At 34.7% G+C, this 18,529-nt stretch overlaps 1 protein-coding gene across 1 annotated transcript in view; it reads left to right on the forward strand.

The window, feature by feature from the left end:
* Nucleotides 1-390: 390 nt before the first annotated feature.
* LOC140138154 (synaptotagmin-5-like) overlaps nt 391-18,529 on the forward strand; it is a 114,720-nt gene continuing 96,581 nt past the window's right edge. The window contains 1 exon segment of the mRNA XM_072160086.1: nt 391-562. Coding sequence (XP_072016187.1) covers nt 557-562 — 6 coding nt within the window. The 5' untranslated portion in view covers nt 391-556.

Consider the following 18,529-nt stretch of genomic DNA (forward strand, 5'->3'; position numbering starts at 1 on the left):
GGCTGGTAACCACACTTGTCTCTATTTTACTGCATACAGGTACTACGGCAATGTTATCAAGTTAAAATACATATACAAAATTTGGATACATCCGCACATCAAACAAATAGCTACAAGTGAAACAAAAATAGACAAATTATAAAAATAAAACCACTTAACCAAATACGCGGTAAAATACATGCCATTTCTACTTTCTAGAGTAAAGTGCAATTGTAAAACCAGTGATCAGAGATGTTATGTCAGGTCTCTGACCGGCTGTGGATAATAATAATACAGGACAAAATATCACTCTCATTGCGCATATTGGATGATGATTATATGATAGGGTTTTAGTCGAGTGATATCAGGCAGCAGCACAGCGTTTTCATCACTCAGTCACTTTGTTACCGTCGTTAGGTAGCTACGCCTCTTTCTCTCTCCCTCTCTCAATGTTACGTGGAATATACCTACTCGTTTTCTAATAATGGATTTGATAAATTTTGCTGATGGATGTATCTTTCAAAACAGATGATGTGTTGTTGTATTTCTGGATGAGAAGATTGTGGAATCATTCAAAATGAAGGTATTATTTTGCTCAAAAGTTACTAATGCATATGAGTTGTTTTGTGCCAAAACTGTAGACCAAATGTCGTTGCATTTTCTTTTTGTTTTCAGATATATGCACAAGTAGCGGGAATAAAAATATTTACAGCAATTTATTGTGATAACATAAGCGATTTCAGTAAGTAATGGCACAATAAGGCAATGCGTAATACAAATGGCTAAAAGGCATTTACCCGGTGTATTGAGTGTTTAAGTGATTCTTGAATAATATATAGTACTCTGGAACAATGGCATGCGCATTATGTTTGAAAATAATGCTGCATTATAAAAACGCCTCAAATGCCGCAGGATTCTTGTTTTAAAAGGCGTTAATGTGTTTTCTTGTCCGATGTATACGTTTGTATGTATATTGTGCTCCAGTGAGATGATTGCTGAGTAAGATAGCTTATAGGACACCATAAGCCCTGAAACGTGCAGAAATGCTATTTGTCAGGCCCCTAACCAGGATTTATTTGTTGGGGGAGGGGGCTGATTTTGACAAAAGTGGATATTTTTTTTTAATTGGACCTTTTTTGGACGATGGGGGGGGGAGGACTTTGGTAATGTGGACTTTTTGTTACAATTTGGATCTTTTTGACCAAAAAGGCATAAGAACACCTATTATTTGGTCACTAAGCTCGCAAATGGGACAAAAAAGGGAAAATTTTGGACCTTTGGCGATTTATTTCAAGTTTTTTTTTTTTTTGGGGGGTTTCCTAGCCCCCTGGTTACGGGCCGCCTGCTATTTGTATAGGTAACTTATAGGGGTGTAAGGTGGGTCTGTGTGAAATAACGTTCCCCACAAACCCTTCTACATACGCTGCAAAATAGAACAACAACGACGACAACAACTATTTTATTTATTTATAATTATGCTGATTATCATTTTTTCTTCATCATCATGTCGGCGCCCCCTGATGTGGCTCCCAGGACACGTGCCCCTTTCCCCTAGCTATGCCACTGCCCAGTTTACAGCTAAAAGAGTATGGTATTATTAATTCTCTTCGCTACCTATACATAACATATGTAGTACTATTGTTACCACATTTAATATGTTCTGTCTGATACACTTCCATTAGGCTCAGTCCATCCAGCCCAATGCTTTTAAAATTGTTTGAGGTGATTCCCTATACGCGATATTCAAGAAGTCCCATGGCTTCCTTGCGGTGATCGCAACCCGTAATTGTTTGATTTTAGAAAACGTGCTTGGTGCGTTCTTGTTTTGTGTAATGCCTGTGTTTCATTTATTACACGTTAAGGGGTCGGTCGCCAACCTTTGCACAGTATTTTGTGGGACTTGAGATCACATCAGGCACACCAGATTGCATTCTGCATCTTTCTGATATCAAATTATTGTGATTTTTAATTCGCGACACAATGTAAATTTTATGGCAAATTATTAAAAATTGAAATGCTCGAAGTTAGCATTATAAATCTAAAGATATATGTATATGATCTACAAAATGTATATAAAAGTATATGAAGCTGGGATGAAAAGCCGACCATAAATTGAAAATTGTGACCTTTCATATTGAAGATATACATTTTCTAGCTGTTTTATAAAAAAAAAATCTATATCTTCAATAAGAAAGGTCAACATTGAATATGATAGATGGCTTGTCATGCCAGCTACATATACACTTCAAGTACATTTCATTAGATTTATACAATGTTCTTCGAGGACTGTTAACATTTCAAAAATATCAATTTGTTAATCATTGGCCATAAAATTTGTATTATATCGCGAATTAAAAAAAAAAAAATTTATTATCAGAAAGCAGAAAGACATTGATTTACTCGTATTCATAATGCAATTTGGCATGTCTGCTCTCAGGTCCGCCAAAATACGCGACAACATTGCTACCCAAGACCTTAAAGCCATGTTGTAACATTTTCATAAAAATATATTTGTATTTCGTTTCCACAAAATGTTACTTTTCACCGTCAGATATGGCCAGTTTGAATTTTAACCCGAACAGATCAGGCAAAACAAAGAAAATCATTAGTTAATACCTGCGCATACATGTCTCCATGACTGATGTTATTTTGATTCCCGCACTCCGTGGAAATACACCCACAGTGTTATTATGTAGAGGTGTATCACGTACTAAACCGACGGAATACGACGGTTTATTATTATGTAGAGGTGTATTACGTACTAAACCGACAGAATACGACGGTTTATTATTAAATCTCAGATTGTGTTTAGGAATACAGCATATATAATCTTAGTTCATCAAATTACATTACATTAGTGTAAAAATCTAGATTTCTAGAAAAAGTGAGGGCGGGCTTGTCCCTTGTGAGACAATGTTAGGTTTTAACATTATACGTTCACATTGCTATTCGTGTCGTGGAATATAACATTTGTCAAAAACTCATGGCAGGTTAGCTAACTTAAATTTAGTATGATTTCATTTAAATTCCAGACTTACCCTGTGGAAGATGTTAGAAATATCTTCCACATGGCGAATATGAATTTCAAATGGAATGAAAACATCAGGCAGCTGCATTTGGATTTCATACACGCCCTGAGAAAGATTCAACCACAATCTTCCACAAAGGGAGGGCGAATTTCAAGTAGAGTTTCTTAATGTGCTAATTCCATTTTAAATTCGCACTCCCCGTGTGGAAGATATTCCAAAATCTTCCAAAAGGGGAATATGGATTAGCCTAATAAAAAGCGTATCTTAAAAATAAGAATTAGGTCAGAAAAACTGAAATTTCACCAAATCCCACACGGATTTCTTTTCGCAGACGATATCCGAGTTTAGTTAAGGAAACACGAATTGCATGTGCACAATATTCATGCAACATTGCCCCAGAACCTTTGCTCGCATCTAAACATGACTTTATTTCATGCATTTAAATGAAAGACATTTACAATGCGTACATAAGCTGTGATGTTGCAAGTATAGGTAATGGTTTCGATGCATTTTGTGATGTGTTGATACTAAATATCCATACCAATTCTGTATAACGCATCTGCTTTGTTTATTACAAACAGATACTTTAGTTTATCTTGGGAATAGTATAAAAAATAGGGCACCTGCTTGTACTATTTACTAGTATTTATACTAGGAAGAGATTAATCAAGTAGCCGTAAGAATTCGCTGTAGAGGTGACGTAAGGCTACCATAGCAATAGATGAATACAATTTTTAACTATATCGCCCTACAACGTTCACGCGGTACCAATGCATTGAACCACATCATGCTGATTACTCACACCCCGTAATATTAGTATCTATGAAATGAGCGGTATTGTATTCAATTTATGATTGCAGACATACACAGGTGATGAGTGCAACCTGCTTGTAGTGCAGGGCGATATAGGCAAACATTGTATTCATCTATTGCTATGATAGTTAATCCGATTATGACGTCACTGCTACAGCGAATAGGGATGTAAAAGGATTAATTACAATAACGATGGGCACACAATTTTTTATGTGTTTAATATGACTAGACGTTCCTCTCATAGACATCATATATGAATATATAGACTGCCGTCAAACCAAGAATTTGGACGAGCCAGCTGGTAGAATGGCGACTATATGCAAATTAGGAGATTGTTGTTTATGTCCGTGCCGTCAATTTGTACCAAAATGTTTTGTGCCGAAAAACGACGAACATGTGCACTTTTCTTTCCATTACCGTTTAATACATTGCGAAGAACCATATAGCTGTAGTGTTAGTCCAATTTGTTAAGAAAATATTCTAACCGATGACACCATGTTGACACTGACACTAAATAAGCTGTATATTCATTCGCAAGGGTGACAGTCACCGAGTGTTCTTGTTGCGAATTCTCCATTTTAATTTTCACAGACGACTTGACCTTTTGAGGTCATTTAGTTGACTTTTTTTTACCAGTCGTTGTATTTTCTCAACAATAATTTGCCCTTTGAAAAGAGGACTTCGACGTACGTGGTGCAAAACTTGCTTGCCACCAATCGCCAAGTTTTTACGGCGCCTCTCGATTCTTCTGATTGTGTGGTTGAGCAGTGCTTGAGCGGTATTGGCACAGGGCTACAGGGCACTAGCTTAGCTGCATTATTATCAAAGAACAGGGATAACGACCTGGATCATAATTCTATAGTATTTTCACATCATGCTGATCACTCGCACCTGCATATTTTTAACTATTAAAGGTGAGACACAAGTAGCCAAACTAACTTCCTGCATTCACTGTTTTCATGAGTCTATTTTACAAAAAGGCAGGAACTATTTTTGGATATTACCTCGTCATGTAAGCATACTCAGAGTTAACGTAACATCAAGACAGGGATCATGCAGCTAAATAAAGCTGTGTAGTAAAGCTGTGTAATCCCTCAATGAAATCTTGACAATATGCTAATTATTCCGCGTATAGATGGATGGGTCTCCTTTGATCATTTAAAAACAAATTATTCGTTATTTAATGTTATAAATTTCTGAAAAAGTTCACTTACGATGCATTAAGAGACTTTTTAGTGTTGTCCAAGGACATCAAACGTATGACATACATGTGTACTTCAGTCTGTGAAAGGACTGACCTTACAAAACGCTGTATTTAGAGGGGAAATAATCTATATGGAAAAAAGGTTAATCTAAAAAGTGACAGTTCCTCTTCAGGGAGTATTACGAACCACATTTATGATGAATCGCTAGCAATAGGCGAAGGATTATTAACCAATGAGATTAATTGTTATATCTTGTACCGAAATCCACTCCATTGCATTAAAAAATATCGCTCAAAGAGGCTATGTTACGCTCGTATGTGTTTATATTGTACGTTTGAATGATGGATTGTCTGACAGAGTATCTCTTGTGTTCATCATGCATAATCACACCAAAGTTACTTTCCATATTGACAGGTTTAATACCATTAAGGGGTACATTGTGTCGTTTAAAATACGACGATTCAAGCATAAATTTCTATGCTTAGGAAAATGTATGATATAATTCGGAATAATCAAAACTATTTTCCATTTGGTATGAAAATGCCATCAATATTCATGCTGGTTTGATTGTTATGTGTTTTTTTAGTTGTAAGTGTTTGCTTGAGTCAGTGAGTCAGACTAGCAGTTTTTCAACGTGATGACACTTATCTCATACATATCACTGCAGGTGATCTAAGTATGCAAAGTATTTACTTTAACTTTACTTTATTTAATCGTCCTGATTGCAACATTATAATAGAATTTCTATCAACTTAAAATAGATGAGGAGAGAAAGCCAATGTTTTTCTCGTATTTCCACGCGTCAGAGCGTGAATTTGACACATCATGTGTTCATCACCGAAATGCAAAGAAACCATGATATAGTCATTAAGGCATTTCTAGTCATGCTACAAGTACTATATAATGCGTTACTGTCCATAATGTAATGTGAACTAAAAGCAATGATCTTTTATAAATTAATAGCACTGTGCACAAACTATTCTATTTATCTTGAAAATTGTGGAAGGTGTTTATTAGATTGAGAGTATCTTAGCGATGATGAGTGTAAAACGATCAGCCAAAATGGAAGTAGCAAAGGGTACTCGCCATACAATGTATGACTTTGATCAGTGTTGATTAACTACTTGAGAGAAAATATCGCATGCACTTGTCCTTGGGGATATGGAAGACACAGATAGCCCTATTGGTACCTGTTGTTTGACCACGATGAAAAGTTGTATATTTAAACGTACATCTAGACCAGAGTAGAGATAGGAACGTAATTATAAGGCAATCTTAGTTGGAAAATCACTATGTATTGTTTAAAGAAATTGGAATTCAGATAAAAAAAAAACCTTCTTCATTGCGCATTGATATAACAGCGCCAATAAGTCAAAATATACATTATTATCACACGAACTACAAGAATGTAACCAAATGAAAACACGCAAGTATACATAATTATCTGCAACAATGCAAAATATAACATTGCAAAATATATTCATCAATATTATTTCATAATAAAGCCAACAGGAAATTAAACAGCATGTGCTATTGGTATCAAATGTGTTAAATCAAACAACGATGTCATTTTAACACTTTGAGGTAGGTTATTTGATAGATAAGGTGCTGCTGAAAAAGGACCGCTTTCTTCAAAATATATCCTTTTTTCATTGTTAAGAAGTTTATTCAATCTATATATTATGTGAATGATTGATAAGATTTAGTGCATTTTTTGATCTAAATACTATACACACATGTCAATAGAACGGCGATGAACACAATTGAAACTTTTGAATGCAATCCTGCGTTAAACTGGTAACAAAGAAGATGTTTCAATTTAGATGCGAGAAAAATGTATGTAATCTACGCTTTCGCACTCCGAATGCATTAAATGAGCGATGCAAAACAGCCGTTTGAGGTAAATAAATGTTCATACACAAAGGGTCCAAATTAGAAGGATGTTGGCAAATGCATTTGTGGTAGAAGCCATAATATGCTTTTATACACGAACACATACAGGGTGTCCCAGAAAAAATTACCGGGCGAATAAATTTGGACGTAAGTCGATAAATAGACATCAGCATCCAAATATCAACGTGTAGCCCATCTTATTGTGCATCTTATACACTAATTGTACTGGAATCGGTTGACTGATTGCGAAGAAATGAGTGATTACATAACGCATGCGTCAACTCACTTCATTCCAAGTTTGAAAGAAAGATCATTCAACACAATTGACACTAGTGGTTAACACTGTCAATGGACTTCATATTTTGTTCGGTGAAATCCTTTTCATTCTTTCTAAACAATCTGTTTTTTGCAAAACATTTAACTAGGTTTTGTTCAAATTTGAAAACCTGCACGATAATGAAAAAAAAAGCCTGCATGTAAGATGAAGCTCGGTACTTGTCAATATCTTTTTTTCGTTAATGTTGATATAAATGTTATATAAGAATTATTGCATAAAGAATTCCAGCTGGCTTAAAAAATTCTCACACACATTTATAATAATGTTTTTGGAATATTTCCAATCAATTGTAATGCAACGTTTAAATCTTTTAAAACTCCAACATTAATGTTGCATGGTATCAAAAATCACACGTTAAGCTGTAAGCACTTGATCATTGTCATTCTTGGCTCAAATGTTCTTGGGAAAGTTAGAATATAACACATTTGCACAACCTAAGAATTAAAGTTTTCTCGGACAAATTGTTATTTATCTTCAGTGAAAGCATGAATAATATAACACGGTCGGATTATAAAATAGATAATGTGGACTAAATTTAATGAGATACACAAACTTTAGTTGTTGATCAAACTTGGAATGAACTGCATTGATGCGCGCATTATGTAATCGTTAATTTCTTCGCAACCAGTTGACCGAATCAAAGAAAATATTTATATGTGATGCACAATAAAAAAAGGCTATGCGCTACATTTTAAATATTTTGATTCTAATGTATATTTCTCAACTTACGTTCAATTTTATTCACTCGGTAATTTTTCATGGGACACCCTGTATATCTATCTTATGCTATATACTTTCATCTTAATTAAACTGGCGATACATTGTGGTTTCTACCTTTTTCTTTCGAGGTGTAAATACGATGTTACTGTGCGAAGAGTAATATTATCCTAAAAAGAATCTCTGTTGCATCAGGTCTTACATTTGCTGTAGTTTGGTGCAGATATTTGTTGCATGCTGTTATGATCTTTGAATTGAGTTCATAATAAAATGTGTTTAACTTCACCTGCTCATTTCTCTATAATTATATGTATTTCACAGTGTCAGAATAATGCGCCTCTCATGTCATAATCTGAATATCGGAATTAATCCTCTCGATGTTATTCCGGCGCCATTTTGCTCATTACCTTCATAATTATATGTATTTCACAGTGTCAGAATAATGCGCCTCTCATGTCATAATTTGAATATCGAAATTAAACCTCTCGATGTTATTCCGGCGTCATTTTGCTCATTACTTTCATAATTATATGTATTTCACAGTGTCAGAATAATGCGTCTCTCATGTCATAATTTGAATATCGCAATTAATCCTCTCGATGTTATTCCGGCGTCATTTTGCTTATTAACTTCATAATTATATGTATTTCACAGTGTCAGAATAATGCGCCTTTTCTCATGTTATAAATTGAATATCGCAATAAACCCTCTCATGTTATTCCGGCGTCATATTGCTCCTTACGTTTAATTGCTGTTGATACCAAAATCTTAATTTTCTCATTAACATCAATCTCATTCTCTTATACATTTACTCGCGTTTAGACACAATTTTATTCGCGTCCACTGGTGCATTTGATGCATTAGCAACACCAGTTGTTCATCAACTTAATGCATAGCCAGGCCAAAATTGAGACCATGACATGGTCATATGTCAATGCCAGTTAATATTTGAGAGAGTTGATGAGCATGAACCACGTATCATCTACACCTACTATCACACGTTTCAGTTAATTGGCTCACGGCTCTGGAGCTAATCAAGTTGCTAACGCTTAACACTTAAGATTTAGGTAATCCGGGTTGGAAATAAAGGATTGGCAAAGTAATGTAGTTATTGTTTCAATTTCTTTCCTTCTCATTTAATATCTCTGTCTGCAAGTCTGTCTAGACCTCTATCTGTCTGTCACTTTTTTGTCACTAAGGTGACGTTAACCGGTAATTCAGATTTCTAAAATATTTATAATTTTTCTTCTTTTAAAATCCACATCAGCATTTTTTCAAACGATTCTTATGGAAGCGGTTCTAAAGAAATCATACTTATCACATAATAAGTCAAGACGCTGTTAATTCGGCGTTATGTTCAGCGTTTTCTGAAAGATACATTATTAGGAAGACAATTTTTGCATTTTATTTGTTTCCTTTGAAGGGTAACTTTATTTCAGTTTTACCTCCAAAGAGTAAAATCACACCACTGCCTTTAAAGCCATATTGTAATATTTGCTGCGGAGAATGCCCTAAGAATTTTCAGAATTCTGTTTTTTTTACATGATTGTAATGTACTTTATTAAACTGAGATGTAGGTGCTGTAGTTTTGTCAAAATCCGAGATTTTGAATAATGCTCAGGAAGCGTCTTTTAATTATTACGATGGAAATATTAGTCGAACGCTTACGCGATGTTCATAAGAGTGTGCGGGACGGTCATACACACATCAAAGGACCGTGCGGTAGCACGACCGACGAAGTGCTAGTGACACGTATTGGCGACATCGGCGCTGGTAGTAAATTCCAATTTTCTTTGCTTTACCTCAGTTGTTCGGCTCAAAATTAAAAGTGGACATATCTGGCAGCAAAAGCTAACATTTTATGGAAAAGAAATACTAATCTATTTTTTATGGAAATGTTACAATATGGCTTAAGTTTGTCATTTTCATTCTTTGTTGTACTAGTATTCACGTTATATAATACGGTATGCTGCAAACTGGTATATCATAATATAGGCATATCACTTTTGCACTTCATTCATTGCCTATCTGGGAACGCCATATCTTTGGCAAATCTTGAAATTTTGGTAATAAATTTCTGTGACCATTATCAGGATATTATCGTGAGCACTGACAATTATTGCCGACTTAGGCGACGGCGTAAATCCGACTTTTCTTGGCTTAGATGCACAAAACACCTGGCGTTTATGATTAAATTTCGCATCAAAATATAAGACTTTTATAATATATTTTCGATAATGCAACTTAAATGTCTGCTGGTAAAAAATTGTACGGGGATGTGCCAGCCGGACCGTTGAATTTCGACGTTCTTTATAGCTACAATGTATATGTAAAATAAAAATTTTCAATATTACAAAATGTGCTTAAAATCATCTTTTAATTGACAAATCTTGCATAACTGTTACAGTAGCACATTATTCTTAATGAAGCCCTTTTATTCTACTTTATTTGAACTAGGCGTACAAAATATTTAAAGAAATGCAAATATTTAGAAGAAAATCAAATTTATCTTGTACAGACAATTTTCAATATTAAAAAATTCCAATTTTGAAGTCAAGGTTGACTGCCATAAATATATTTTTAATAACGAAGGTAAGATGTGATCCCTCATGAATAGAGTCATTATTTGTTGTCTATGGTGGCTACATTAACGTTGGCACAAGTTTTAGTCGTAGAAAGGCTTTTTGTTCTTGTAAACCTCAAGGCTTATTGTTCTATTGTTCTATACTCAGGATAACCGAAATCCGGAATCAATATACGTATCGCAAGGAAAGCCAAAGTGACATTGTTGGTATAGATGTACTACAATTTTATAATTTCAAATATTGGTCATTACGTTTCATGTGGAGACCCATTTTCGCGTGTCTAAACGACAGCAGTCGAAATGTAAATATTTAATCATATTGCTTGCAACTGAACACGGAGGTTGACATTTTTGAAGACCATCACTTAGTATTTCGTAAGGTTCATTATCTACTATCTTTCCTAAATTGACGAGAGTTGTGTAAATAAATGTATATTAACGCTGACAAATTCTTAAGCTCTAAAGATTATTTTGAAAATAATAAATAGCCATATACAAATGTATAGCCCAATAATGGCATTAACAATCCGCAACTGACAACGCTAATTAAAGTATTCGTGGTGTATCCAATGTAAGTCATTATTACCATGCGTGAAGGTTATGAAGCTTACATAAGTCAATCTACTCCATAAAGACCTTGAAAATAAATAAATGAGTTCAGTTTACCAAACAAAAGTTGGAAATTATGAATGGATTGTACATCCAAAAACCTAGAAAGTAGACTGGTTCTACAGACTTGACATTCAATATGGAATATTGCTGTCACAAAATTACAAGACTTGTCTGGAAGGGGTCTACATAAACCACTAAATGTTAAGGTGGGGGGGTAAAAAAACGACCCAAGCATCCTCAACCGTTCGTTATAAAGTCATTCATAGTTGATTACCATACCAATATGAAAATTAAACTAAGCCAAAATTATGTGTAATTAAACAGAAATTGTATTTGGCAAATACAAAGGGGCAACTTTATGTGGTTGCCATCGCGATCATAATCCTTACCCTAACCTTTTAATTCTCACCCTAAAGCTCTCAGTTGCAAGCTAGCTCTATTTCTGTAGAGACACTAAAAATCATAATTGCATATATTTTTGTTGTTTGTCCCTGACGAAGCGGAGTTTATTTGTTAAGTATGAGGTATTTGGTCAAAATGCTTTAGCTGAATCAACATCGTGTCCTCCCACAGCTGTAAAATCACTGGCGGTGTGACCCCTAATAAGGCCGAGTAAAAAACAAACCTGTTTAGAGTCCCCTGCCGCTTCTTTTTTTGAAGATTCTTAAATTTCTGTTTATGTTCTAATATTTCAGTTAAAACTTTTTAATGAAGACGTTTGAGAAGTTATATAGCCTTTTATAGCCTTATAAATGTACAAGAAGTTTTGTGATCAGTATAAATGAGATGCTTTACAGTCATCTAATCTCCAAAAAAGACATTCGCCCTTTTGAGTACATGTTGACATAATTGATTGTGAGGTTGATATAATAAATCTGATTTCCTGCAGCATGAGGTATGAATAGTTAATAGTTGATTCAGTGACCGGATATCAGAAAACAGAACTATAGGTCTACATAAATCAATTGAAAGGCAAAGTATTGTACGCTTTCTTTGCCCTGGGGCACAATCACTATCAGGAAAGATGAACAATGCATAAAAAGTATTACAATTATTTATTTATTACTAGTACCGTCACACCCCGTTACATAAGTTGGTTAAATAAAGGCGCTACTTTATTTAAGTTATATTTTGCATCTTAAGGTTTAATAACAAAAATATTTGTCAAAAAATAGCGCTCTAAAACATTTAACACCTCAAAATGGAATATTTTCAGACAGATACGTGTTACAAAATTCACAAAATCACAGTGTATCGTATTTTAATTAAGACAAAAGTATAGCAGCAAAGGACATATATGTGTTCGTGTATAAAAGATGGAAAAGAAGTGTGATATTACATCAATCTTTTGTCTCCTTTGGTTCCTTTTGTGTATGAACATTTATTTTCCGTCAGTCGTCCATCTTGCATCGCTGTTTTAATGCAAGCGTATGTAACATTGTCTTTGGAATTATACACATACAGTTGAAATATCTTCATTGTTATCAGTCTAACACAGGATTGTATTCAAAAGTTTCAATTGTGTTCATCGCCGTTCCATTGATATGTGTTTATAATTTTTAGAATAAAAATGTACTGAAGCTTACCAATCATTCAAATCAACGCACCTTACCTACAGGGTGTCCCAAAAAAAGAGGCCCCTCATTGCGCCCTCTTTTTCTCCTATTTCTGAAAAGTTGATTAAATATATGTTGGTATGTAAAGAAACCTTTAATCGTTAGCTTTAATAAACCAAAATAATTATTTCAATCGGCTCACAACTTTTGAAGATATACCCTTTTGAATAAAAGTACCTGTTTTTCACTCTGTCCACGGATAGCAAACAGAGTGGTTGGGATGGCTCATGCTGTGGAGTGGCCTGCACGATCACCAGACCTCACACCACTTGATTTTTATTCCTTTGTGGCAAAATCCAAGATCTTCGCAAACGTATTACTGAATGCACTCGCAAGTATCCGGCGCACAAGGATGGTACGCAACGCAATTGATGCAATGAGGACCAGGGCTGAAACCTGTATTCGCCAAGGAGACAACCAGGTAGAGGGCAGAGCAGCACAGTAAACTCACTTCAGAAGAACCATAAGACAAACCAAACAGCCGTTTAGGGCTACCTTTTATCCTAAAAAGAGAAATGACTTATGTTGTAAATAAAAAAAGAAAGCAAGAAACAACAAAGTAAGAAAGTAAGAAACATAATAAAACAAAAAGGCCAAGAAAAAATAAGTAGTTCCAAGTAAAGCAAAAGAAGTCCCATTCGGCATCCATTTTACCCACAAATTAATGACACTATTAACAAAATCCATTGCCCATAAACCCACCGGTAAACCCCATTCCATAAATAAAGTTATGTTATAAAGTTATCATTGAGGAATGTTTGATATTCATGCATGGTATGTGTACTCCTTTTCAATCTTTGAAGTAGCCAAACCTTCTCCGTGGACAGAGTGAAAACGGGTACATTTCTTTAAAAGAGCATATCTTCAAAAGTTGTGAGCCGATTGATATAATTGTTTTGGTTTATTAAAGCTAACGACTAAAGGTTTTGTTACATACCAAAATATATTTGATCAACTTTTCAGAAATAGGAGAAAAAGAGGGCGCAATGAGGGGCCTCCTTTTTTTGGGACACCCTGTATAAAATAACCCATACCTGAAAGTGATCAAATGTGATCATCATTTTATTTAACACATACTGATAACAGCACATGCTGTTTAATTTCCTGTTGGCTTTATTATGAAATAGTATTCATGAATACAATTGACATTGTTACTTGTGTATAGTGTTTGGAAAATATTTCATCTAGTTATTTGCTCTGATGTGTCAATGCGCCACGAGCGGGGTTGGTTGTTTGTTATGTCGATCCTTACTCCGTTTATTCTTATGCTAATGGCATCGTTTGTTTTAAATTCTTCATTAATCGAAGGAAACATTCAGTTGGTCACGAAAATAGCGACTAAGCCATGGTCTGGTCTCCATCTATATTAAGCTAATACGTAAGTGTTGTAAGTGGTGCTTCAGATACACAGGTTAACGCGTATTCATGAGCTTTCATATAAGACTATTCATCTATTATAAATAAGGCAGTTTGCCGAATTTGGTACGCTATTAACTTTTATGGTCTACATTATTTCGGGAAAAGGTGTTTTTTTTTAAAAAAAAAAAAAAAAATAGGGTTGTTCGCACCCCAATAAAACGTCAAAAATTTGTTTTTGTTTACGTTAAGGTGGTCAGATTCAGTTAATTAGTTTCGAATGCACTAAAAGTAGCCTGCATATTAATTCACCTCCAATAAGGTTACACTATTTACGAGTATTCACTTGCAGACCCTTTTTGTCTGATATCCGGCCCGGGATATCCGGTCACTGAATCAACTATTAACTATTCATACCTCATGCTGCAGGAAATCAGATTTATTATGCCAACCTCACAATCAATTATGTCAACATGTACTCAAAATGTCCTTTTTAGGAGATTTAGACTGCCAGCATCTCATTTTACAACAATGTCCAATATCGTCCCCTTTATTCATCTATGCGAAAAACGATAACATTTTCAGCGTAAATACGGATAATTAGCACGTATTATCAAGGTAAATTACTCAGGGCATACCAAATTATCAAAGTGAAATCGTTTATGGTGAGATGTAAGTCCGATTGTAATATACATGTATGCTGAGGAGGGTAAATAGTTGAATCACAATTAGCATTTAAAGCTGACTAGAATTATTTTGTGCGGGTTTTACTGGGACATTTTATAACGTTAACATTTTAGCCCAAAATTAAGGTGAATTTTGATATTTGATGGCTAGCACAAACAGTATTGTACCTTTTGACCGGTAATTTTAATCCTTTTGCTGCTTATGAATGGATAATGCTGCTAATATACCGAAACGTTCATTTTCTAATTACCAACACTGCTCTTGTACATTTACTCGCGTTTAGACACATATTTCTTCGCGTCCACTCGTGCATGTGATGCATCAGCAACACCAGTTGTTCATCAACTTAATGCATAGCCAGGCCAAAATCGAGACTATGACATGGTCATTTGTCAATGCTAGTTAGTATTTTAGAGGGTTGATGAGCATGAACCATGTATCATCTACACCTACTATCACACATTCCAGTTAATTGGCTCACGGCTCTGGAGCTACTCAATTTGCTAACGATTAACACTTAAGATTTCTGGGTTGAAAATAAAGGATTAGCAAATGAAATTATTGTTCTTTTCTGGTGTCGAAGTGCGGAAGATACAAATCCATAAGTATTCGAATTAAGCCTCTGTGGCTCAATTGGTTAGAGTGTCGTGCTATTATTACGAAGGTCGCCGATTCGAATCCGGTCAGCTGCACTGCTTTTTTTTTTCAACGTTTATGTGCCCTGGCTACTCTGGGGAAAGATTAACATAATTATGTTATGTGCTTTCTTAGATTAGCTTAAGAACCACAGGTCCTACAGCACATCAAAATTATGTAAGATAAATTATATTTATGACAGAACAAGACAAGAAGCTGTTAAAGCGGGGTCATTTAGTTTCGTTTTGAAAATACATATATACTTATATAAATATAAATATATACTAATACAAAGTTAGTCACCTGAAAAACAATACTTGTTATATACTAATACATATACTATATAGTAAAAACTCCCAAGTTAGTTACCTGTGAGTTTCCTAGTCATTGTCATTCTTTGTTGTATTAGTATTGGTGTTATACTGCTGTTTCCTACGGTTGTGCAAACTGATATAGACATATCACTTATGCGCTTCATTCATTGCTTATCTTGGAATATGATATCTTTGGCAAATCCTGAAATTTTGGTAATAAATTTCTGTGACTATGGTAACCATTATCTTGAGCATGGACTGTTGATTTAATGCCGAAAAGGAATGGATGCACAAAACACCTGTAGCAAATGTAGCGGCAAAATACAGTGGCGTAGATTGCTTTTGACATTAGGGGGGATGTAGTTGGAAAACATTCTTGAAGTATAGGGAATCTATCACCGTTTAGCGACAGAATAAGTTAATGGTACATATGCGCGCGAAAAACTTTGCGATATTGAAGCTAAAATGGTGAAATAATTATGGTGCAAAAGTGGAATAAATTCGCGCGAAGCGCTAAAAATTGGCTAAATATGAGGTTAATTTGGTCAAAAACCCACACACAGGCGTCAACATAAATATTGGGGGGATTTATCCCCCCACCCACCCGGGATCCACGCCTATGACAAAATATAATGACCACTGAGTCTGAATTTCTTTATACCTACTTTGCAGAGAAATTTCATGACCCATTGATATACCCACTTTCGATAAGAATCGCGCAATATTTGTACAAAGTTGGTGATTTTGAGACTGAAATGACAATTTTACTTACAAAGGAAATGTCGAATTAGCATTGTCTCTCATCTTTCTCAAAATTTCATAATTAATCTAGGTAAAGCTGGCAAATTCATCATCAATAAATGAATCATCGCAGCAAGGAAGTGACGCGCTTTAATTATAATAATAATAATAATAATAATCTTTCTTTATTGAGGGTAATTCCACTTCAGTGTCAAGCACTGCTTTCCAAGCAGGCCCTCATACAATTATAAAATACTGTAATACATATTGATACATAGTAAATTTACATCTTACACATGGTAAATCAATAACATAATAAATAGTATTGAACTCATATGGCAAAGATTATACAAAATACAAGCTAAAGCTAAAATGTCCTTATAAAAAGTACAATTTATAAGGGAAGTATTTGTTCGCGCTTTAAATTGATACAAAGACATATTATTTAATTCTTTGCGGATTTGAGGTGCAATTTCATTCCAAGTATTAACAGCTCTGGCATGGAATGTACGCTTGCCTGAATTTGAATTACATTTTGGTACAACAAGAATATTTGATGAATGATTCCTGGTAATATGCATATGACTATCATGAACAAATTCAAATTTAGATGATAGATAAGATGGACCCAGGTTTCTTAAACACTTAAAAACTAAAATAAGAAGTTGATTATTCCATCTATCATTTAGTTTTATCCACTGTAGTGCACTCATTAAGTTACTTATTGGTGTTCTAATATCAGCAGATAAAATTGTCCTGGCTAGCTGATTTTGTAACACTTGCAGCCTTGCTTGAGATTCACAAGAAAAATTACTCCATACAGAACTACCATAATCAAATTGAGGCATAACAAGTGCATTTGATAACATAACAATGGTTTGACGAGGCAGGAAGTATTTATGTAAAAATGTTTCTAAAAAAATTGGTGTCATTAGGCGTGTTAAAACACGCCTAATGACACCAATTTTTTTAGAAACATTTTTACATAAATAATCTACATGAGCTGACCAAGAAAGTTTAGAATCAAGTTTTACTCCAAGATATTTAAACTCGTGAACTCGTTCAATAATAAAAGTATCCTCATATGTTAGATTTATATCATTAAACTTTTCAAGCATTTGGTTGGTACCAAAGACCATAAACTTGGTCTTATCAACATTTAAAGTAAGTTTGTTTGCATGAAACCAATTTGCTACACTGCAAAGACTTGACTCTAATTTAGCTTGCAATTCCAAAACATTCTTTCCTTTACACATTAAACTTGTGTCATCTGCGTACATGATAGTTTTACAGTTAACAGCATTAGGCATACAATTTACAAAAATAATAAATAACAAAGGACCTAGGATTGATCCTTGCGGAATTCCAATATTAACATTTTCAAAGTCAGATAAAGAAGAATTTACACTAACTGTTTGAAATCTTTTATACAAATATCATTTAAACCACAGAAGCTCTTTGCCTTGAACACCATATTTTTCAAGTTTTTTAAGTAGTATTTCATGATTGACCGTGTCAAAAGCTTTCTTTAAATCAATAAATATAACACCAGTAGCGAATCCACTGTCCAAGTATAAAATCTTCTACATGAACTGGTTTAGTGCTTATCTTACTGGACGGGAGCAGAGAGTGGTTGTTGACGGGGTGAACTCTGACTGGCTCCCTGTCATTTCTGGCGTCCCCCAAGGTTCGATCTTGGGACCTTTACTTTTTGTTCTTTTTATTAACGACTTGCCCAGCGTTGCCAATCATGCAAATGTTGCTCTTTTTGCGGATGATTCCAAGTGCTACAAAAATATTAGCAGTACTTCTGATTGTAAACTACTGCAATCAGACTTGGATGCTTTGTATAATTGGAGTTTGAGGTGGGAGCTCAACTTCCATCCCTCAAAATGTCAGGTTATTACCATGTCCAGACGCATAAATCAAGTCCAATTTGCCTATAAGAAGAATGGTATTACCCTTGAGAAAATTGATGCCATTAAAGATCTTGGTGTTAATGTTTCAGAC

The sequence above is a fragment of the Amphiura filiformis genome, chromosome 17, assembly GCF_039555335.1.
Source record: "Amphiura filiformis chromosome 17, Afil_fr2py, whole genome shotgun sequence".
Lineage (NCBI taxonomy): Eukaryota > Metazoa > Echinodermata > Ophiuroidea > Amphilepidida > Amphiuridae > Amphiura > Amphiura filiformis.